This window comes from Balaenoptera physalus (assembly GCF_965194825.1).
Source record: "Balaenoptera physalus genome assembly, chromosome: 1".
Taxonomy (NCBI): Eukaryota; Metazoa; Chordata; class Mammalia; order Artiodactyla; family Balaenopteridae; genus Balaenoptera; species Balaenoptera physalus.
In genome coordinates this window covers 169748949-169772753 of record NC_138882.1, presented here as the reverse complement: position 1 = coordinate 169772753, position 23805 = coordinate 169748949, and the positions used below count along the sequence as shown (strand labels likewise).

The window sequence follows — 23805 nt, the reverse complement described above, 5'->3', positions numbered from 1 at the left end:
AAGCCATCTTTGGTTTTTAAAAAGAGCCTGTTAACCTCTGAACCACAGCTGTACTCAAAAGAACATGCCCTGCCCTACCAGTTATTGAACTTACGGTTGGGAATTTTGGCTGTCTGTGTGTAGGAACTGGAACTGTGTGCAGAAGAGACCAGGTCCTTAAAGACAATGAAGGAATCTCAGAGCTTCCAGCGGTGGCCAGCAGATCACTGGCCCGAGGGACAGTCCCAGAAGCAGCGGGTGAAGAATCCATGTCCTGACCTTCCCAAGCATCTAGACACCAAGATGGCACCACAGCTCTTGAAAGAGAGTGGTGAGTACCAGGAGTCAGGGACCATCAGGGAAGAGGGGTAAAGGGTGGGGGTGAGGAAGGGTGCCTGAGGAGGGATATGCAGAATTCAAGGCAAGGGCTACAATAGTGTCTGATGGACACCCTGAGAAGTAAGAAGATGAAGCTCCCAATGGTGTTAGCATACCCCACTGTAGCTGAATCATGTAGCAGGTTCAGGCTGGGCCTGGGGCAGGCTGGTGATCGTAGGAGTTCAGGGCTGACATCTCACACATGGCAACTTAGGAGCTAGATACTCTAGAAGGAAAGAAAGTGGAAGTCTGCACTGGCTACAGGAATAGTCTCAATTTGATCCAAGCAAGGCTTTAGGAAAGCTGGACCTGAGAGGGAGGTGGTTTTTTGGGAACCAGAGCTTGGGTTTCAGAGATATTTTCTCCTCCTCAGCTGTCCTCACTCCCCGAGTCCCTACTCTACCAAAGATGGGGAGCATTGGAGATTGGGAGGTGACAGTGGAGTCCCAGGTAAGCTGCTGTTTGTTCCTCCTTTCCTGTCATTACTTCTCCTGTGCCCTTGCCCTGCTCCTCTCTTCTCTCTCTGCCCTGCTGTCGGGTGCAGGGTGCGAGCCTCTGCCCCTCATCCCCCCGTCCACTGGGCCTCTCCTGGGTCAAGCTGCTCCTTAGGATGCTAGCCTCACACATGGTATCGCTGTGTCCATTATATTTCCTGGGGCCTGGTGGGACTCCCAAGCTGTTTTGAAGGGTCAGTGACATTTGAGGTCTTTCTGTTGTACATCCCTCAGGAAGCCCTGGGTCCCGGCAGACACGCTGAGAAGGAGTTCTGCAAGGACCCCCCAGGAGACAGCTGTGGGAACGGCCTGCCCCTGGGTAAGGAAACAGTGCCCTCTGGATAAGATACGGTCGGGTTTCCGGTACACTCAGTTCCCAAGGAGTGTTTCATCACTCCCTAAGACTCATGGCTCTGTGAAGTCTCTGGAATTTCAGACCTAGGGAGAAGATGTGCTCTTTGTGGCCAGCACTGTGGCAGCAGGGAGGGGGTGTGGGGAGTGGATTTCTGGGCCGGCAGGCTGGCTGCCAAGAGCCTGCCCTCTCAGCACTCATTATCTTTTATTTCCTCAGTACATTCACCACCGTCCCAGGGCTGCGCCCAGCCTGCTGGCCCAGAAACCCAGTCTTTTCAGCATCAAACAAGGTCCATCTCTCGGGGCAGAGTCAAGTGAACTAAGCCCAGGAGACTGACATGTTTAAACCACAATGAGAAATAAATATCACAGGGCTCAAAATACTTGAAGCCCATATGACCAGCACAGACCCCTTTCTCTTTAGGCACATTTTCACAGGAAGTCAAACAATAATGAACATTTCCCCATGGAGCCTGGGATCAGTAAGAGGAGAGTTAGACGTGAGAGTGGGATAAGGTAGAGAGACAGTGGCAGGTCTGACTCACGGCAGTAAAGTAAGACACTAGGAGCTGTTGGCTACTTGCTGGGCAGTGTATCCTTTTTACACATGATGAGAAGTGTGCCCTTTTTACACATGATATCTGGGGAAAATAGTGTTCAAAGGAACAACCTTTGGGAAATGCTGAACTAGAGAATCCTTAAGCCTCTTTTAGCTCTAAACTCTTTCCTCTAGTTTTCTTCAAATATTTATTTTAATTAAAGCCTTCCTATTTGCTGGGGTTGGGAGCTATTGGGACATCTGTCCTTTAAACACAGCTAAGTGTTTTGAGAAATATGGAAATTTATTTTCTCACAGTATTGGAAGTCTAGAGGAGGGTGTGCTCCAACCACAGTACAAACTGGCTCGGCAACTTCACAGCGGACCTGGATTCTTTCTCTCTGCTCTGCCATTCTTTGTGTCAGCTTCATATTAAAGCTATTTTTTGTCATAGGCAAAAGGTAGATGCCAATGGCATTTGAGACCTCAAGTTCCTAGCAAGAGGGACTCACACCACACACAACCTTTCCTCCAACTGTTAAATTTATTCTGATTTGGCTAATTTAGGGCATGTGCCCATCTGTGAACCAGTAACAATCACTCTTTTGCATGATGTATTTCATGACACCAACCAAAAAGCAAATGAACAAAGCATACAGGTCAATATATTTCTGATGAGGTTACCTCTAGTTACCTCTCCCTTTCCTTCCAGACCTCTTAAGGGATTAGCTTGGGAATTTCTCTTTAGTTTCTTGCAGGCAAATGTTTCAAGGACTTCTTAGACAAACGCTTTGCTCAACAGATCATTTCCATTTAATCATGTCTCTTCTTCCTTTTGTATAGGAGTTCCAGTTTCAAAACCAACCCTCATCTCCCAGCAAGAGCAAGGACCAGAATTTTGGGGTCCAAGACTTGTAAATTCTGGACAAAAGAACCCTGCAGATTACAGCTGGGATACTGAGCAAACAAAACCAGCTCAGGCTTTGGCCTGGAGGGATTCCAGGGCCTGGGAAGAACGATATCAGTGGGACATGGAGGATGTGAAAGTATCAGGTGTGCACTGGAGCTATGAGGAGACTAAGACTTTCCTGGCAATTTTGAGTGAGTCTCCTTTTTCTGAAAAACTCCGGACTTGTCACCAGAACCGCCAGGTGTACCGGGCCATTGCAGAGCGGCTGAGGGCACAGGGCTTCCTGCGGACCCTGGAGCAGTGTCGCTACAGAGTCAAAAACCTCCTACGGAATTACCGGAAAGCCAAGAGCAGCCACCCGCCAGGGACCTGCCCCTTCTATGAGGAGCTGGAGGCCCTGGTGAGGGCTCGGACGGCCATCAGAGCCTCAGATGGCCCAGGAGAGGCTGTGGCTCTGCCCAGGCTGGGGGACAGTGACATGGAGGTGGATGAGCAGGAGGAAGGGGGCTGGGAGCCTGAGGAAACAACGGACGACTGTAATGGTGATGACAGTCACCTGGCCACTGAAGAGTTCGTCCACGGACCCAGGATTCCAGGGGGCCCAGCTCTGCTCCAGAGTCGTATTGGTAAGAACATTGCGGCTTAATCGGATCCAGATTCCAACCCTCTCACCAACCAAACCTCTGCTCTCTAGTTCAGGGCACAGTCTGGAGTGATGCTGCTAGAGTAGGTCATCCTCAAGCTCTTCTTCTCTCTCCTATGATCAGTTCTGCTTGTTTGAGTTTTCTTAGTTATAGAAGCAAACACTTAAATTTTTTTGTTTAATTTTTGTACAATTTTTAAAGGTTACTTTCCATTTACAGTTATTACAAAATTATTGGCTATATTCCCCGTGTTGTGCAATACATCCTTGAGCTTATCTTACGCCTAATAGTTTGTACCTCCCATTCCCCACCCCTATATTGTCCCCTCCCCACTAGTAACTACTAGTTTGCTCTCTTGTATCTGTGAGTCTGCTTCTTTTTTGTTATATTCACTAGTTTGTTGTATTTTTTAGATTCCACATATAAGTGATAACATACAGTATTTATCTTTCTCTGTCTGACTTATTTCACTTAGCATAATGCTCTCCAAGTCCATTCACGTTGCTGCAAATGGCAAAATTTTGTTCTTTTTTATGGCTGAGTAGTATTCCATTGTATATATATATTCCACATCTTCTTTACCCATTCATCTGTTGACGGACACTTAGGTCGTTTCCATGTCTTTGCAATTATAAATAGTTCTGCTATGAGTATTGGGGTGCATGTATCTTTTCAAATTAGTTTCTTTGTTTTTTCGGATATATACCCAGGAGTGGAATTGCTGGGTCACATGGTAGTTCTATTTTTAGTTTTTTTGAGACACCTCCATACTGTTTTCCACAGTGGCTGCACCAATTTACATTCCCACCAACAGTGTACACTAGGGTTCCCTTTTTTCCACATCCTCGCCAACATTTGTTATTTGTAGACTATTTGATACTAGCCATTCTGACAGGTGTGAGGTGATATCTCATTATAGCTTTGATTTCCATTTCCCTGATGATTAGCGATATTGAGCATCTTTTCATGTGCATGTTGGCCACCTGCACTTCTTCTTTGGAAAAATGTCTATTCAGTTCTTCTACGCATTTTTACAATTATTTGCTATTTTGATGTATGCTTTTTTATATATGTTGGATATTAATCCCTTATCGGTCATATCATTTGCAAATATTTTCTCGCATTCAGTAGTTTGTCTTTTCCTTTGGTTGGTGGTTTCCTTTGCTGTGCAAAAAGAAGCAAACACTTTTAAAACCTTAAGTGACCTTAAAGAGCTAATTCAGTATTTCCCAGAGTGTGTCACTGGTAGTATGGGGATGATCATAAGTGTTACCTGAGTGAACTTTTAATTTTGATGTGTATGAGCACATCAACAGGTGACTTCACAAATAGTAAATTTAGGTAAAGCCAGATGTTGAGTGAAATATTTAATAGATATAGCAGAAATCATGACAGTATATACTTGAACAACTGATGCTAGGGAAACACCCAGTCCCTGTAAAAGTGGAAACACAGAAGCCCAAGCTGTGAAGTGTCAAGACCAGAGCCCAGGGATCCCACCTCCAATTTTATTTGGTCTTCCCTCCACCATGCTGCCTCCCTGGCTGCATCATTTAGCTGCAGAGGAAATGAAAATAGACCACCTCCTTTTCCTTCTTCCTCAAAAGAGGAAAGGGATCCTCAGTTGGACTCTGTTGCAAGATTATCTGAAGTCCACTTATGTCTTTAGGGATTCTCAGTTCCCATGTTTGTTAAAAAGGCAATTCATAAAGTAAGTAGAGAGGAAACTTGTACAAGCCTCTTAGATAGCCTCATCCACCAGCGGGCAGACAGCAGAAGCAAGAAGAACTACAATCCTGCAGCCTGTGAAACAAAGACCACATTCACAGAAAGACAGACAAGATGAAAAGGCAGAGGGTTATGTACCAGATGAAGGAACAAGATAAAACCACAGAAAAACAACTAAATGAAGTGGAGGTAGGCAACCTTCCAGAAAAAGAATTCAGAATAATGATAGTGAAGATGATCCAGGACCTCGGAAAAAGAATGGAGGCAAAGATCGAGAAGATGCAAGAAATGTTTAACAAAGACCTAGAAGAATTAAAGAACAAACAAACAAAGATGAACAATACAAAAACTGAAATGAAAAATACACTAGAAGGAATCAATAGCAGAATAACTGAGGCAGAGGAACGGATAAGTGACCTGGAATACAGAGTGGTGGAATTCACTGCTGTGTAACAGAATAAAGAAAAAAGAATGAAAAGAAATAAAGACAGCCTAAGAGACCTCTGGGACAACATTAAATGCAACAACATTCGCATTATAGGGGTCGCAGAAGGAGAAGAGAGAGAGAAAGTACCCGAGAAAATATTTGAGGAGATTATAGTCAAAAACTTCCCTAACATGGGAAAGGAAATAGCCACCCAAGTCCAGGAAGCGCAGAGAGTCCCATACAGGATAAACCCAAGGAGACACACGCCGAGACACATAGTAATCAAATTGGTAAAAATTAAAGACAAAGAAATAATTGAAAGCAGCAAGGGAAAAACGACAAATAACATACAAGGGAACTCCCATAAAGTTAACAGCTGATTTCTCAGCAGAAACTCTACAAGCCAGAAGAGAGTGGCATGACATACTTAAAGTGATGAAAGGGAAGAACCTACAACCAAGATTACTCTATCTGGCAAGGATCCCATTCAGATTCGATGGAGAAATCAAAAGCTTTACAGACAAGCAAAAGCTAAGAGAATTCAGCACCACCAAACCAGCTCTACAACAAATGCTAAAGGAACTTCTCTAAGTGGTAAACACAAGAGAAGAAAAGGACCTATAAAAACAAACCCAAAACAATTAAGAAAATGGTCATAGGAACATACATATCGATAATTACCTTAAGTGAGAATGGATTAAATGCTCCAACCAAAAGACACAGGCTCGCTGAATGGATACAAAAACAAGACCCATATACATGCTGTCTACAAGAGACCCACTTCAGACCTAGGGACACATACACACTGAAAGTGAGGGGATGGAAAAAGATACTCCATGCAAATGGGAATCAAAAGAAAGCTGGAGTATCAATACTCGTATCAGATAAAATAGACTTTAAAATAAAGAATGTTATGAGAGACAAGGAAGGACACTACGTAATGATCAAGGGATCAATCCAAGAAGAAGATATAACAATTATAAATATATATGCACCCAGCATAGGAGCACCTCAATACAGAAGGCAACTGCTAACAGCTATAAAAGAGGAAATCGACAGTAACACAATAATAGTGGGGGACTTTAACACCTCACTTACACCAATGGACAGATCATCCAAACAGAAATTAATAAGGAAACAAGAACTTTAAATGACACAATAGACCAGATAGATTTAATTGATATTTATAGGACATTCCATCCCAAAACAGCAGATTACACTTTCTTCTCAAGTGCGCACGGAACATTCTCCAGGATTGATCACATCTTGGGTCACAAATCAAGCCTCAGTAAATTTAAGAAAATTGAAATCATGTCCAGCATCTTTTCTGACCACAATGCTATGAGATTAGAAATCAATTAAGGAAAAAAACATAAAAAACACAAACAGATGGAGGTTAAACAGTATGTTACTAAATAACCAAGAGATCACTGAAGAAATCATAGAGGAAATCAAAAAATACCTAGAGACAAATGACAATGAAAACACGACGATCCGAAACCTATGGGATGCTGCAAAAGCAGTTCTAAGAGAGAAGTTTATAGCAATACAATCCTACCTGAAGAGACAGCAAACATCTCAAATAAACAATCTAACCTTACACCTAAAAGAACCAGAGAAAGAAGAACAAGCAAAACCCAAAGTTAGCAGAAGGAAAGAAATCATAAAGATCAGAGCAGAAATAAATGAAATAGAAACAAAACAGTAATAAAGATCAATAAAACTAAAAGCTGGTTCTTTGAGAAGATAAACAAAATTGATAAACCATTAGTCAGACTCATCAAGAAAAAGAGGGAGAGGACTAAAATCATTAAAATTAGAAATGAAAAAGGAGAAGTTACAGCAGACCCCAGAAATACAAAGCATCCTAAGAGATTACTACAAGCAACTCTTTGCCAATATAATGGACAACCTGGAAGAAATGGACAAAATTCTTAGAAAGGTATAACCTTCCAAGACTGAACCAGGAAGAAATAGAAAATATGAACAGGCCAATCACAAGTAATGAAATTGAACCTGTGATTAAAAATCTTCCAACAAACAAAAGTCCAGGACCAGATGGGTTCACAGGTGAATTCTATGAAACATTTAGAGTAGAGCTAAAACCCATCCTTCTCAAACTCTTCCAAAAAATTGCAGAGGAAAGAACACTCCTAAACTCATTCTATGAGGCCACCATCACCCTGATACCAAAACCAGAAAAAGATATCACAAATAAAGAAAATTACAGACTAATATCACTGATGAATATAGATGCAAAAATCCTCAACAAAATACTAGCAAACAGAATCCAACAACACGTTAAAAGGATCATACACCATGATCAAGTGGGATTTATCCCAGGGATGCAAGGATTCTTCAATATATGCAAATCAATCTATGTGATACACCATATTAACAAATTGAAAAAGAAAAACCATATGATCATCTCAATAGATGCAGAAAAAGCTTTTGACAAAATTCAACACCCATTTATGATAAAAACTCGCCAGAAAGTGGGCATAGAGGGAACCTACCTCAACATAATAAAGGCCATATACGACAAACCCACAGCAAACATCGTTCTCAATGGTGAAAAAGTGAAAGCATTTTCTCTAAGATCAGGAACAAGACAAGGATGTCCACTGTCACCACTATTATTCAACATAGTTTTGGAAGTCCTAGCCATGGCAATCAGAGAAGAAAAAGAAATAAAAGGAATACAAATTGGAATAGAGAAGTAAAACTGTCGCTGTTTGCAGATGACAGGATATTATACCTAGAGAATCCTAAAGAGGCCGCCAGAAAACTACTAGAGCTAATCAATGAATTTGGTAAAGTCGCAGGATACAAAATTAATGCACAAAAATCTCTTCCATTCCTATACACTAATGATGAAAAATGTGAAAGAGAAATTAAGGAAGCGCTCCCATTTACAATTGCAACAAAAAGAATAAAATACCTAGGAATAAACCTACCTAGGGAGACAAAAGACCTGTATGCACAAAACTATAAGACACTCTTGAAAAAAATTAAAGATGATACAGATAGACAGATATACCATGTTCTTGGATTGGAAGAATCAATATTGTGAAAATGACTATACTATTCAAACCAATCTACAGATTCAATGCAATCCCTATCAGATTACCAAGGGCATTTTTTACAGAACTAGAACAAAAAAATCTTAAAATTTGTATGGAGACACAAAAGACCCCAAATAGCCAAAGTGGTTTTGAAGGAAAAAAACGGAGCTGGAGGAATCAGGCGCTTGGACTTCAGACTATACTACAAAGCTACAGTAATCAAGACAATATGGTACTGGCACAAAAACAGAAATATAAATCAATGGAACAGGATAGAAAGCCCAAAGATAAACCCACACACCTATGGTCAACTAATCTATGACAAAAGAGGCAAGGATGTACAATGGCAAAAAGACAGCCTCTTCAATAAGTGGTGCTGGGAAAACTGTACAGCTACATGTAAAAGAATGAAATTAGAACACTCCCTAACACCATACACAAAAATAAACTCAAAATGGATTAGAGAGCTAAACGTAAGACCAGACACTATAAACCTCTTAGAGGAAAATGTAGGAAGAACATGCTTTGACATAAATCACAGCAAGATCTTTTTTGATCCACCTCCTAGAGTAATGGAAATAAAAACAAAAATAAACAAATGGGACCTAATGAAACTTAAAAGTTTTTGCAAAGCAAAGGAAACTACAGACAAGATGAAAAGACAACCCTCAGAATGGGAGAAAATATTTGCAAATGAATCAATGGACAAAGGATTAATCTCCAAAATATATAAACAGCTCATGCAGCTCAATATTAAAAAAACAAACAACCCAATCCAAAAATGGGCAGAAGACCTAAATAGACATTTCTCCAAAGAAGACATACAGATGGCCAAGAAGCACATGAAAAGCTGCTCAACATCACTAATTATCAGGGAAATGCAAATCGAAACTACAATGAAGTATCACCTCACACCAGTTAGAATGGGCATCATCAGAAAATCTACAAACAACAAATGCTGGAGAGGGTGTGAGAAAAGGGGACCCTCTTGCCCTGTTGGTGGGAATATAAATTGACACAGCCACTATGGAGAACAGTATGGAGGTTCCTTAAAAAACTAAAAATGGAATTACCATATGACCCAGCAATCCCACTACTGGGCATATACCCAGAGAAAACCATAATTCAAAAAGACACACGCACCCCAGTGTTCATTGCAACACTATTTACAATAGCCAGGACATGGAAGTAACCCAAATGCCCATTGACAGACGAATGGATAAAGAAGTTGTGGTACATATATACAATGGAATATTACTCAACCATAAAAAGGAATGAAATTGGGTCATTTGTAGAGATGTGGATGGATCTAGAGACTGTCATACAGAGTGAAGTAAGTCAGAAAGAGGAAAACAAATATGGTATATTAATGTGTGTATGTGGAACCTAGAAAAGTGGTACAGATGAACCGGTTTGCCGGGCAGAAATTGAGACACAGATGCAGAGAACAAACGTATGGACACCAAGGGGGGAAAGTGGCGGGGGGGTGGTGGTGGTGGGATGAATTGGGAGATTGGGATTGACATGTATACACTAATATGTATAAAATGGATAACTAATAAGAACCTGCTGTATAAAAAAATAAATAAAATTTTAAAAAAACCAATAAAACCCCCAATAAATAAATAAATAAAGTAAGTAAGTAGAGCACATGTATTGAATGGGTATAGAGACAGTGTCTTGTATCTCAGTTACAGGCCTTTCCTTGAACCAATCAGCTGAAGCCAGGGACATGGGTCACCTGGTATAATATGGCCACTTAAATCCTCCCCTTCAGCCAAGACTCTTAAATGTTAATAGAATCTCTTAGAAGTGGGTGGGGATGGGAAGCCCTGGCACAGCCTTGAGAAACAAGGGTATATTCTTTGCTGGTGTGCCAGGCACGTGGATGCTTTCCAAAGTGCCTAGGTGTTTAGCAGGGCAGGTGACCCCAGTCCCTGATGACCTAGGCAAATCTCATCAAGTCTCTCAATTCTGAACTCTTCACTCCTGACAGCAGGTGTGCACTGGGGCTACGAGGAGACCAAGGCCTTCCTGACCATTCTCAGTGAGTCCCCATTCTCTGAGAAGCTTCGCACTTGTCACCAGAACAGCCAGGTATACCGGGCCATTGCAGAGCGGCTGTGTGCACAGGGCTTCCTGCGGACCCTGGAGCAGTGTCGCTACAGATTCAAAAACCTCCTTCGAAGCTACCGAAAAGCCAAGAGCAGCCACCCACCTGGGACCTGCCCCTTCTATGAGGAGCTGGACTCGCTGATGAGGGCTCGGACTGCGGTTAGAGACATGGGGACCAGCAAGGAGGCAGTGGGTCTTCCTACTTCTGGGGAGAGTGGTACCCAGGTTGTCAACCAGGAGGCCTGGGATGAAATGGCAGGTGAAGATGCCGTCAGACCTCCAACCCCAGGTCCTAAAATCCCAGACACTGGTAAGCTTGGAGTAATTAGATGTCCACAAAATCTGCAAGCATGCAGAGAGAGTGTGGAAGCCAGACTCATTTCTTTTCTCTGAACTAAAAGAGAGAATGAAATTGAATAAGTTAAGGATTTGTGCTTCGCTGAGATTATCCAGTCTCTAGCTTAGTGTAATCCCCTAAATAAGAAAAGTGGTCAGTCTAGATTTTACTTGGATTCATCTGGGCAGTTATAGAGTTTATTCAGTCTCGTATGACATAGGCCATACTGAATGTACCAGGAGAAAAGTGTTCATTGTTCAGTAGTGGGATAGGGTAGCTGGCCAGGGAGACTGACAGCTGGCTGCCTGGGCTGGGGCTCATGGCTCCCTTGGTGGAGTTACCATGTCCCAAACTCTGTTCCTAAGCTTTACAGGTCAGAAATGCATGTGTGCGCTGAAACTTGATCAATTTCATGTTAGTCACATTTATAAGCTGTGAGATATAAAATATAAGTACAAGTTCATGTTAGCCAAATTCACAAGACACAAGATCCAGATGTTAGATAGACACTAACTAATGAATGCATTTCTGTCCATTCTTTCAGGTTTTGAGATGAGGCATGAGGATGAAGACCAGATTTCAGAGCAGGACATTTTTGAAGATTTGCCTGGAGCCTTATCAAAGTGTACTGCAGAGGATGATTGCTACCCTCATGATTGGGGGGAAGACAGTGAAAATGAAAACGAAGGTAAAGGGCAGTGGGGAAATCCATCCCAGGATCAGTGGAAAGAATGTTCTTCTGAAGAGGACTTAGAAAAACTCATCGATCATCAAGGCCTGTACCTTGCAGAGAAACCCTACAAGTGTGACACGTGCGTGAAACGGTTCAGCCGGAATTCACAGTTAATCGCTCACCAGCGGATACACACAGGTGAGAGGCCCTACAAATGCCTTGAATGTGGGAAAAGCTTTAGTGACCGGTCCAACTTCAATACCCATCAGAGAATCCACACTGGAGAGAAGCCCTACAAATGCCTTGAATGTGGGAAAAGCTTTAGTGACCACTCCAATCTCATCGCCCACCAGAGAACGCACACGAGGGTAAAACCCTATAAATGTGGGGAATGTTGGGAAAGCTTCGCCCAGAGCTCAAACCTTCTGAAACATCAGAGAATCCACTTGGGAGGAAATCGTGATCACTATGGTGAGCCTGGGAAAAACTCTGGCCAGAGCCCATCCTGTAGTGCTCACTGGAGGAACTCAACAGAGGAGACATCTCCAGAACAAACTCAAGGTGCCAGTAAGAACTTGAATTCTCCTGGACTGCAAAGCACCAACTCAGGGGATAAACTTTATCAGTGTTCCGAATGTGGAAGAAGCTTCTCCAAGAGTTCTGCCCTCATCAGTCACCAAAGAATCCACACGGGAGAGAAACCATATGGATGTGCTGAATGTGGGAAAAGCTTCAGTAAGAGCTCCACGCTGGCCAACCACCAGCGAACCCACACTGGGGAGAAGCCGTATGAGTGCACAGACTGTGGGAAATGCTTTGGGGAGCGTTCCAAGCTCATCACACACCAGAGGGTGCACACAGGAGAGAAGCCCTACAGATGCCTCGAGTGTGGGAAGTTCTTCCGTGACCGTTCCAACCTCATTACCCACCAGAGAATCCACACAGGAGAGAAGCCTTATAAGTGCAGAGAGTGTGGGAAATGCTTTAACCAGAGCTCCAGTCTTATTATTCACCAGAGAATCCACACCGGGGAGAAACCCTACAAGTGTACAGAGTGCGGCAAAGATTTCAACAACAGCTCCCACTTCAGTGCCCACAGGAGAACCCATGCAGGAGGGAAGGCATCATAGGAGACAAAAGAGAGAAACATATATTTAAATCTCCCAAGATCCTAAGACGTATGCTAGAAAGAAACTGTCCCAATTTTTAAGCTTAGCGTGTACCTGGGGACCTTACCTTGGTACAATCCAAGTAATTCGGAAGTGAATTACAAATGCTAAGGATCCAGATTTGAAGGCACTTTTCTTAAGTGTAATGTGTTTTTTCTCCTGCAGAAAAACCCCACACAATCCTCAGGCTGCCCTTATATTTGCTGTCATGTAAGAGCTTTATCAGTGTTTGAGCCAGACTGGTAACTGAGGGGATTAGAGGTAAATCAGTGGTCCTGAGCAGTGATTCTAGACCTTGCTGTGCCTTCACACTGTCCACATGTACACATGCCCCATCGGTGTACGTTGGCAAATTCTCATACGTGGCCATTTTCCGTTGGGGCGTAACCTCCTGGGAGAACTTTGAGACTCTCCAGTGATGGGGGCATAATTGAGAATCAGTGGCCTAGAGCAGGCTACCATGAGCTTATCAAAGGGTAGAAACAACAGTGACATCATTACTAGATCATTATTAATAATAGCAAAAGTAGCCAGCATCTATCGAGCTCTTCAGTAGGCTCTGTGCTAAGCACTTTGTATACATCATCTCATTTACTCCTCACAGCAGCCCCAGGAGGTATTAATATTTTCCCCATTTCCCAGAAGAGAGAAGTGACTTGCTTGGGTCACACATCTGAAAATGGCAGAGGCAGGATTCAACCAGCTCTGTCTCTAGGGCCTGAGGTGCTCTCACTGCTTCACTGAATCCCCTTTCACATTGGGGCAGGTAACTCAGGTGCCAAAGCACTTTGTAGACCACATTTTCTGTTAAAATTCTCTATGAATTCTGTTTTTAACAAATATGGACATTGAGAATCCCAAAAGACTGAAGGACTGGGGATGTTCACAGTTGGCAATGTGCTTTGAGCGAGACTGAGCTCTCATCAAAGCACTTGATGTGAATTTCCATCTTCACAATAATATGGGTGACAGACAGAGGTGAGTTGAGATTGGGAACAATAATGTAGCCAAAGTGATGTTTCTTCCAATGAGATACAGTTTTGGCTAAGGAAATGGGGTTTTTAAGAATTTCCCTTTTTCTCAGGGGGTCAGCCCTGCTTCTTGTTAGACTTGGCTGGATCGTAGGTTGAACCTTAAGAAACCTGGGCTCACTGGCCAGTGCTCACTCATCCCGGTGTGTTGGCCCCCTGGCCCTTTCCCTCCAGGCGCAGCAGAAGCTTTGCGCCAAGGCTGAGGCAGAAGGGGTTGGAAGGAGCGGTGTGTGTGGAGTGCCACGGAGGGGGCTTTGAAGGCTATTGCTTAGTCCAGGTTCATGGTGCACTCTTACTCTGAGCCTTCTCGGCCCAGGCCCACCCAGTGCTGTCTAAATGTTGGCTGGAAAGACCTGCCTGCAGCTCTGACAGGCTCAATCAGAAAGGTTCACACAGGATGGTTTCCTAGTTCTCAGCGCTTTGGCCTCCAGGATTTCTCCTCAGGAGGGTTAAACAATGTTGGCCAAGGACTATGGTTTCCAAAGGATTTTAAAGGAGCATCCCTCTCCTGACATCCGCCTATGATACTGGGAATGCCGTTCATACCCTGGCTCGTTCATCAACTTGGGAAGTACTATTAGATAGTAGATGTGAGGGAACCTTGAAGAGTGGAGCTCTCTGCATGTGAAACAGTCAGTGGGGAGACTGGCACTCCCACCGACGCATATCACTCCTTAGTCCCTTCCTCGGCTTCCCAAGAACCTGCTTACCTCGGATCACTGCCTGTCACCCCCTTCCCGGTTTACCTCTCCTGGCTCACCTTATCTCTGAGGAGCAGGGCCCGTGAGTGAGCCCTGGCTTTGAACCACCAGGTGTCAGTAACTGCAACAGTAGGATGGTGGGTAGGGAACCACCTGAGCCAAGAGGAAGGATCCTGGAGGAAGGGAAGGGAGGTCCAGGGAAAGACCAAGTGGTGTGAAATTGCATGGCTTCAGGGTGGGGCTGGGACCATAACTTCTTAGCTCTATTGGGGTGTAAATGGGAGGTGAGGAGTGTTAGGAGCTCAGATTGGAAGGGTGCGGGGGTGGGTCATGGAGGACCTTGTGGCTGCTGAGGGGGACGTGGTCAGATGTGCGTTGTTGAAACCTAATAGCTGAACGGAACCTGGCTATGCTGCAGTTAGGACAGCCTGTTGGGACACTGTTGCAATATTCCAGTTAAACGTGAGAGTCCGAACTAGAGCAGGGGTAACGTTGAAGAGGAGGGGATGATTTGAGAGGTTCCACAGGCAGAATTGAGGGCAGTGGAGGAAAGCCAGGATGCCTGGGTGGCTGGTGGAGCCTGCCGTCTTTCCGAACTGGGATCACAGGAAGAGGTGCAGATAGGGCAGGAGGGCAGAAGATCAGAAGTTTAATTTGGGGCATTTTGGTTAGGGACATCCAAGAGGTGATACGATACGCAGCAGGCATTTGGATATTGGGGCCTGAAGCTGGGGGGAGGTTAGGACTAGAGAGTTATCTGTATGCTTGGGAGTTACCTTCATGTTCAAATCATAGAAAGGCTGGGCCCGGGACAGAACTGGAGAAACACCACGTGTAGAGGAAGATGCCCCTCAGAGGAGATCTAGACTAACCCCCAGTCCCACCACCTCCCGCGCACTCCAGCCAACTTTCGGACACTGCCTCAATCGCTGCTGACGCCAGCATTCTCAATGTAGTTCTGAATTTCCTGGAACCTTCCCTGTAGAAGCCAAGCTGAGCTCTGTGTAGAAGTGAGATAATGGCCCTCTCCCCTCCCAAGCATCACCCGTTCCCCTGCTCTTGGAAGTATGCTGGTGTCTCATGTTCTCAAGTGAACAGTTTTGATGTTTATTACCTATTGGTCCTTTCTCGTAACTCAGGTTCAGCCATGAAATCGAGGGCAGTGTGGGCCAGGAGAGGAAGTGGCCCAGGAGGACCTTCTCTCCTTGTGTACCTGACTCTTCCTTTGGAAGAAGTTCCCTTTCAGGTGGCTTCCATGTTTGGGGCCCGACCCATCACTCTGCCAGGGCACCCAGACATCCTCCAACAGCTCTTTGCTGCTCAAATAAACCGACATCTGGTTTGACACACCCCGAGCCTTGTTACCGTCAGTCTGCTCTTGGGAAGTAGATTCACTCTGCAGAATGGGCGGTTTCTCAGCCTGCGTGGCCGCAGGTCAGACCCTGGTCATGGGAGACAGAAGCGGTACCTGCCTCCCTGGGAAGGTGTTTTGTGTGAGCTGCATCTCCTTCCTTGATTTCTGTACCCTCCACCCCAGGAAGGGCGTTGGCTCCTTGGAGGTGACTAAAGGGCATCACGAAGACTCTCATTCCACAGACTCCGCAGCAGGCAGCAGACCCTAAGGTAGCGGCAGGGAAAGGCGGGACCAGGCTGCTTTAGATACCCGTTTCTGTTCTTAGGCCTTGGCCCCAGCAGCTGAAGGCACGGTCCTGGCTGCCTCAGCTTTAACGTGTCCCCCAGCCCCCAGCCTGAAGGAGTGTCAGGCAACTCGGTCCTCCCGCGCTGGAAAATGGAGCAGCCGGGTCCCCTGGGTTCTCCCTGCCTCATCCTGTCTGGGGCCCGCAGTGGGGATGGCCCTCCACGTTCGGGCTGCAGAAAAGACTCCCTTTAGTCAGTCTGTGGAGAAGAGTGACACCCTTTGGGGCCGGGGGTGCGGAGGCTTTGATGTCTGGGGTGCGTGTGGGTGGCGGGCGGTCTCGTCCCCCAGGCCGCCCTGGGTCTCTGTAGCCCAGCCTTGGGGCCCAGGCCTGCTTCTCCATTCGCTCCCTTCACTCCATTTGCATGTTTACCGCTGTGTAGATGCTGATAACTTCCAGGTGGCCTGGCGGCCAGCCCTACTCGGGTCCCTCCAGGGCCCTCCAGCCCCGCGTCCACCCGCTGCTGTCTCCGGCCTCTTGGTCCACCGCTCAGCACGGGCGTTCACGTGCACACTTGGGCTCACAGAAAGCCGCCTCCTCGCACCCCCAGCAAGACATGCACATTCCAGACGTGGCCGCCCAGACACACGCTGTCCCTTCTAAGGGCGTTTTCCAGTTGGGCTGTGGTGGCCCAGCGGCCTAGGAAGTCTTTTTCTGAACAGACTGGGAATTAATCAAGTGAAACATCACCTGACCTCAATTTTGATCCCGCCCTTCCTTTGGATGTCCCTTAGCCTCCGCTTCTTAGCAGCAAACGCCCATCTTAAGCCCCTGTCACCGCCTACAAGAAGTTAGTTCTGCCTGTAGTGGGAGGTCAGGAAGGCTTTGCCGGCGAGGTGGGGTTCAGGCTGGGCTTTGGGGTCCAGGGTGACAGACGTTTGTCTTCTCCCCCCGCCCGTGGCTGGTTCTCTCTGCACACTCCCAACATCTGTATTACCACCACCTTATCTTTAGCACCACTTCCCGCCTCACTCTGGTTTTAGGCAAATCTGGAATTACTTCCAAATTCAGTTTTTGGGGGTGTCGAGTTTCTCACCTCACTGTGACTTCCCCCAGCCAACCCTGTGGCAGAAAGATAACCTCATCTCCCTCTGGGGCCTCGCTCCCCTGGTCCTTGTCATGAACCCCAGTGACCCCAGCCTATGCTGCTGGGAGGGAAGGCAGAGAGCTCAAGAGCCCCTCTTCTTCTCAGCGTGCAGTCAGTTCTCCCACTTCTCAAGGCAGAGAGCTGCTTTGTCCTGGGAGCCACTAGGTTAAGTCAAGGCCAGAATCCAATGAGACCATTTTGCCGAAACTCACTAGGGATCGATTTTCTAGTCAGGGCATGGCTAGTGATTCTCTGTGCATGTGAAGATGATTCTGATCTGGTCTGTCAATACATTGTGCTTCTTTCTATAGTCACGTTTATTTTTCACATTTTCATTGTAGGAAAATACCCCATCATCTTGCCATCCAGAGGGTGAGGGCCATGGGAGGGAAGATGAAGAAAACAGGTCTACTGCTAAGGCTGCTTCTGGATCAGCTTTATGGGACCATCTGAGCTCAAGCAGGAGAGGAGCCGCGGGCAGGGGTTGATGGAGCTGTGGTCACTGGAATCTCTTGAGAGTCACTGGGGGTCAGGGAGCCCTACTTTGGTGCCAGACGACCAGTGTGACACAGAGGGGAAAGGGCTCTTCTCCCTCCTTCTGCACAGAACACAGCTTGGCTTTAGTGCTTTGGGGAATTCATAGAGCACAGAGTCACTTCTGTGTAGTTAGAGGCAGTAGAGACCAGCAGGAGGTGGGTCGAGGGGCTGCTCTGGAGGCGGTGGTGAGGAGCTCTGCATGCAGACTGCCCCCAGGGTGCCAGGCCAGGAGCACCGTCTACGGACAGCACCCGGTAAGGGCTTGTTCAGGATGACATACGAAGTCCCTAACCCAACCCCACTCCTTGAAGTTGCCCAGAAATAGATGGAGGAGGTGAGGCTACCTGGGCTGAAGGTCACGCTAAACCCATCCGGCGTGTCCTGGTTGGAGGAAGAGAAAACACTGGTGTTATCTCAGGGACCTTTCTTGAGCAACTAATTTCTTAGACATTTGTGATTGATTTTCATTCCCTGTTAGTGACTATGGCATTAAAATGGATTAAATTTTGGCCACTAGGAGGCTCAGAGATTTAAGGTCCAAGTCTGAAAACAGAACAGCCTCTTGATTTTCCATTTGTGCATCAACCCCTGCCTTCATTTTATTTGGCTTTGTTTTCACTTCCCAATCCTTTATTATTTTCTTCTTCCTGTGATATTATGTACATCTCTTAAAATGAGTCAAATCCTATTTTGAGATGAAATGACCTGATAAATTAATAAATTATATTAATTGAACTGCAAACCATAAAAAAGAACTTGTCTTGGGTTCTTCTGGCATCTTGCTGGTTACACTAAAAGCATGGAGCAAAGGAGGAGGGGAGAAATCAGGGGGACACAATGAGACCGTCAGGGAGGATTGGGGCCCAAGATCTCACGCCCCTTGTGGTGGACTGCCATCTTTCACTGTTTTCTGTGGCTCTTCAGCCATGAGTGGATGTATGCAGCACAGGAGTCTGCTTTTTGTCCATAACAGATGGCTCCTTGGTCTGCTGACCTTCTTCACACATCTGCTTTGCTGTGTGCCCCAGGGTCTCTGTGCAGGGAAATCTGAGGTGTCTGGGACCTAAATAACATAAGGGTGATGATGGATGAAAAGAAAGGAAGGCATTCCCAGAGGGCTGAATCTTATCTGATTCCCAGTTTGCTTCCTTGTTCAGGACCAGAGCTGACACACTTCATACTTTAGAAAGAGGGAAGAGCTGGAGGGTCTCTAGGGGGGTTCTTTCCCCTCCTTCCTCCACCCATTCCACTTCTGGTAATGTCCAGAAGACATTGTAGTTTAAGGTTGAGGTTTCCTTTGTAAACTTTTACTCTTTCATCCTGGTTGAACGGGGTATAGGCAACCCTTTGCCTTTTAGACTCTGTTATCCTTGAATTCTGATCGTGAATTAGAGAAAGAGAGTGATATTTCAGAGTTTGATGTGACTTTGATCAGAATCCACAGGAAACTGTTTCTTCCTGTAGGAGTCAGAATGTCAAGTGTAGGTTGAGTAATGGTTGGAATGCATTGATGTTCTGTACATCTTGGGACAAAGATGAGACCTGGGAGAAAATGAGTCTTGGTCTCCCTGGAGGAGAAGTTCTAGCTCTTGTTTACAGGTTTTCATGGAACTTCTTTTCAGCAGTTGCTCCAACAGTGACCAGAGCCACAGGGCTCGCCTTCCTGGAGACAGGACAGAGGCCATAGATAACTCATTGTCATTCTCTTGCTGTTAGCAGGGCCCAGAGGTTAGTTACAAACGTTGGGGTCCACTAAGGCTGACCAGCCCACCGGGGCTGGGACAGGAACTCTTTTATCGATCGATCTTGACAGAGAGCTGGCCAGGGCCGGCACGACTGAGAATGTACTACTAGGAGGGAAGCCCTGCCTGAGGGGATGCCTGTGGGCTGGGCCGGCTCTCTGTTGGCACCACATCCACAGGCTGCTGGGTGCTCCTGTTGCCAGAAGTTCTAGGCTGAACCAGGAATCTGACTGGCAGGGCACCTGGTCCCCAGCTAAGCAGTGGGAATCACCAGGTGAGGTCCGGGCATCCTTGCGGTTGAGGTCTGAAGAGGAGGCGTGTGGGATCCGATGGTTACAAGGCTCAAGCAGCTTGAGGAAGGAGCCAGGTCAAGGTCAAAGGAAGGACTGAGGGTGGAGGGAGCAAGTCGGAAAGGATGGTGGGTGTATGGGGAGGGCAGAGAAACAGAAAGGGAAGAGGAGCAAAGGGGCAGGCAGGAGAGGAGGCAACCAAGACTGGGAGAGAGGAAGGGTAAGAGGTAGAAACGGGGGTGGGCTATCCTGGGTGTCCAGTGAGTGAGGTGGGGGATGGGCAGGCAGAACTGAGCAGGGAGGAGCAGGAATTGCAGCAGGTGAGGGGGAGGGAAGCAGGGAAACGGGGGGCAGCTTCTTCATGGTTCCCAAGTTAGAAATGGAGGGCTGGGCTGCTTGGGTCAATAAGCTCTATCCTTCCCCTGTTCCATCCTCCTGTGGTCCAGACTCCATAGTAACCGAGATCGAGCGTTCTCGGCTGCGCTGTCCTGTATGGTAGCCACCAGCTACACATGCTGTTGACCTCTCCAAATGTGGCTAGTCTGAACTGAGATGTGTTGAGATGTGTAATATATACACCAGATTTTGAGTACTTATGTGAAAAAATGCAGTCTCTCCTGGAGCCTGTGCTCCGCAACAAGAGAGGCCGCGACAGTGAGAGGCCCGCGCACCGCGATGAAGAGTGGCCCCTGCTTGCCGCAACTAGAGAAAGCCCTCGCACAGAAACGAAGACCCAACACAGCCATAAATAAATTAATTAATGAATTAAAAAAATGCAGACTCTCTCAATATTTTTTATTTTGGTTATATCTTGAAATGATATTTAGGATATATTGGGTTAAATAAAACATATTATTAAAATTAATTTCACCTGTTTCTTTTTGCTTTTACATATGGCTACTAGAAAAATTTAAAGTGCTCGTGCAGCTTGCATTTGTGGCTTGCGCTATATTTCTATTACACAGCATGGTTCTAGGGCATTTGAACTAGAAAAGACCCCTGAAAGCCTCGTTTTATAGGTGAGGAAATCAGATCCCAGAGGCTTGTATACGGTCACCAGGCAAATGTAGCAGCACTTGGATTAGGATCCAGGTTTGTTGATCCCCATCAGTGTGGGGTCTTCTCCATAAGGTCAAGCTGGTTAGGCACGGCCAGGCTTGTGCACAGGCATGAGGTCACCCCCCAGGTATCGCATGAGAAGCATGAAAGGCATACCTCTTGCCTCTATATCTACCTCTTTTGCAAGCTCAGGGCCTTAAATGGCCCCATTATTGCTCTTGTCAGGAAGGCCACTGAATGATGGGCCGTGTGCCCCAGATGAAAGCAGTAGCACACCTGACCTCCTCAGTGGGCTGTAACTGAGCAAAGCTGAGTCTGGATGCTGGGAACCGGGAAGAAGCTTCTGAAGCTGGAATAGGTTGAAGGAGAGAAGTCAAAGTCACAGTTTCAGCCTATATGTCACAACTCAGGTTTCAAAATCTTTTCAGAGTTTATCCCATTGAAATCTACTCATGTGAAGATTTCAAGGGAAGATGTTATGCTCATTTTCCAGGTAAGGAACCTGAGGCTCAGAACAGAAGCTTGTCCAGAAGTCTCTGATCCGATGAACAAAGAGGTAGAATAGCAGATGCCTTTCAAGCAGGCTTCCTCATGTTGCTTCAGTGCTCTCTCTACTTAATAGCCAAAAGCCAGGTGGCTAGGATACAGGGCATTAAAAGGAAGGCCACTGGCCACTGGTGAGCGCCTTTCCCACTCCCTTGGCCCCAGTGAAGATAAAGACTCTTGGGTATTTCCAGCAGGGACTTTCCAATGCTGATTCACTCTTGGTCTCTGTGGGATTCTGGGATGTGGGAGGGGATTTCATTGGCTGCTCCACATACACAGGGCCAAAGTCTACCCAGTGCTGCCCATCCCAGAGTGCCGGCTGACCCGACTCAGTTCTCCTGTTCCTCGCCCTCCGCTGTGTGTGCTTCTGAGGCGACTACTGCCCCACAGCCTCTCCTGGACCTCCTCTCGCTGCCCACAGAATAGAAATAACCACAGCTGAATTCTCTGAGGCTAAAGTGCCCAGGGTCAGGGCCACCTCTGCCAGGCCCCTCCTCCCATCGCTGATTTTACTGATCAACCTCTCCACACCCTGGGCAGCTGCTGCTTCCTTGAGCCAACCTCTTTGGACATCTGCTCTCCCCCGACCTGTCCATCCAGTGCTTTAGAAATCCTGCTCCGCACTGACCAAGCCCTAGGGCCTCCACCTCCTCCTCACCTAGCCCTTGCTGCACCGCCAGCCTTGTGGAAGCCCGCCGTTCTCAGAGGACGCTGCCCCCTCAGCCCCCTCAGGCAGGCTGCTCATCTGCTCGCGGAGTTCCTCTTGCTGGGGAGGTAGGGCAGCTGTCCTCCTCATTCCTTGCTGCTGCCTCCAGATCATCACTTCTGTTTCTCCCTTATGCATGTGACCGATCACTGAGAACGAATAGCTCTAAAGGCTCACATTTGTCCAGTACCCAAGAGCCAGGCTAAGGACCGTGGGCGATGTAATTTCAGCTTCATCACAACTCCAGGAGATCATGTTATCATGCCTGTTTGGGGGCTAGAGGCAAATTCACAACTTGCCTTGGGTCACACACACAACTAGTTAAATGGGAAAGTCCAGAGTCCAAATCCAGTAGTTTGGCTCCAAGGCCTGCACTCTTAACCTTGAGGTCCTTTGAAGCTTGCTCCTTTGATGTGAATCCTGTTCGCCTGGATCACCTGGTAGCCTCTCCCTGCCTGTGCCAGCCCCACCCCCTGGACATGCTCCCGCACTCACTGAAGACTCCCTCCTCTGCCTGGCGTCTTCCTCTGCACCCCAACTCTTGCCATCGCCCTGGGTGACTCAAACATCCCCAGGAGGGCTACGCAGGCTTTGACTTCACGGCAGCCTCTGCCACGCCAGCTCAGCCACATTTGTCCTTGAACCCACCACCTCTGATGTCATCAATCTGACTTATCGGGACACTAAGCTCTCTCCTGAGCTCCAGGTGTGCATACCTCATTGCTTGGCCTCTGCTCTGGGCCGCTTCCCCCAAGCTTGCTCCGCAGCCTCCACCCTTTCTTATTCATCCCAGGAAAGAGTATCATCATCCATCCAGATGCTCAGGCCAGACATCTGAGAGTCACCCTTGAGTCTTCTCTCTCCTTTGCCTCTATAACCAATCATTGAGTCATGTGAATAAATCTCCAAAAGATATCTTGAATTCACCCATTTCTCTCCACTCCCATTGCTACTGCCTTCGTCCTGGCTACCATCACCCCCGCCTGGTTGACTGCTCACCTGCTGTCTTCTAAGCTGCACTCCTACTTCTGCTCTTGGCCCTCTTCAACCCAAGCTCCAGAAGTTGCATGTTTTTTTCTTACATTGTAAATCAGGTCACGTGACCCTGCTTCCCATTACAGGTGCATGATTTGCACTTGCTTTCTCTCCCACACTATTCCCCCTGCTTTCTCAGACTTCAGCCACTTTGGCCTCCTCTCCATTTCTGCAACAGACGAGCCCTTTCCAACCTCTGCACATGCTGTCCCCACTTTCTGGATTGCTTTTCCCTGCATTCATCACGTGAATTCTAACACCCACTAAAAAAAAAAAAAAAAAAATGTCACAGAAAGGCAGTCCCTAACTCTTACCCCACTTTTGCTCATGACCCTCATCCCAGTCTTATTACATGTTTATTTCTGGTTGCCTCCCCTTCGTAAGAGTACTGCAATTTTTGTTTAGGTAACTAGTTCCTCCCATGAAGCCCACATGCCTCAGGACTCCCCCTACTCCCACTTCCAGACTCAAGCCTGCTCTATCCGAAGGTAATCCCATCCTCCTTGTCCCGTTCTCTATCTAGGAACACAATCAATCCATCAGTGATGCCATTCCCTTGATGA

General features: G+C 46.5%; 1 protein-coding gene across 1 annotated transcript in view; it reads left to right on the top strand.

Annotated features, from left to right (window-relative positions):
• The window catches only part of ZSCAN20 (zinc finger and SCAN domain containing 20), a 32136-nt gene extending 11487 nt beyond the window's left edge, over nt 1-20649 (top strand). Inside the window, exons 3-8 of the mRNA XM_082464524.1 lie at nt 124-310; nt 731-807; nt 1086-1170; nt 2587-3279; nt 10514-10942; nt 11514-20649. Of these exons, the coding sequence (XP_082320650.1) occupies nt 124-310; nt 731-807; nt 1086-1170; nt 2587-3279; nt 10514-10942; nt 11514-12772 (2730 nt within the window). The 3' untranslated portion in view covers nt 12773-20649. The remainder of the gene's footprint in view (nt 1-123; nt 311-730; nt 808-1085; nt 1171-2586; nt 3280-10513; nt 10943-11513) is intronic.
• Nucleotides 20650-23805: the final 3156 nt, after the last annotated feature.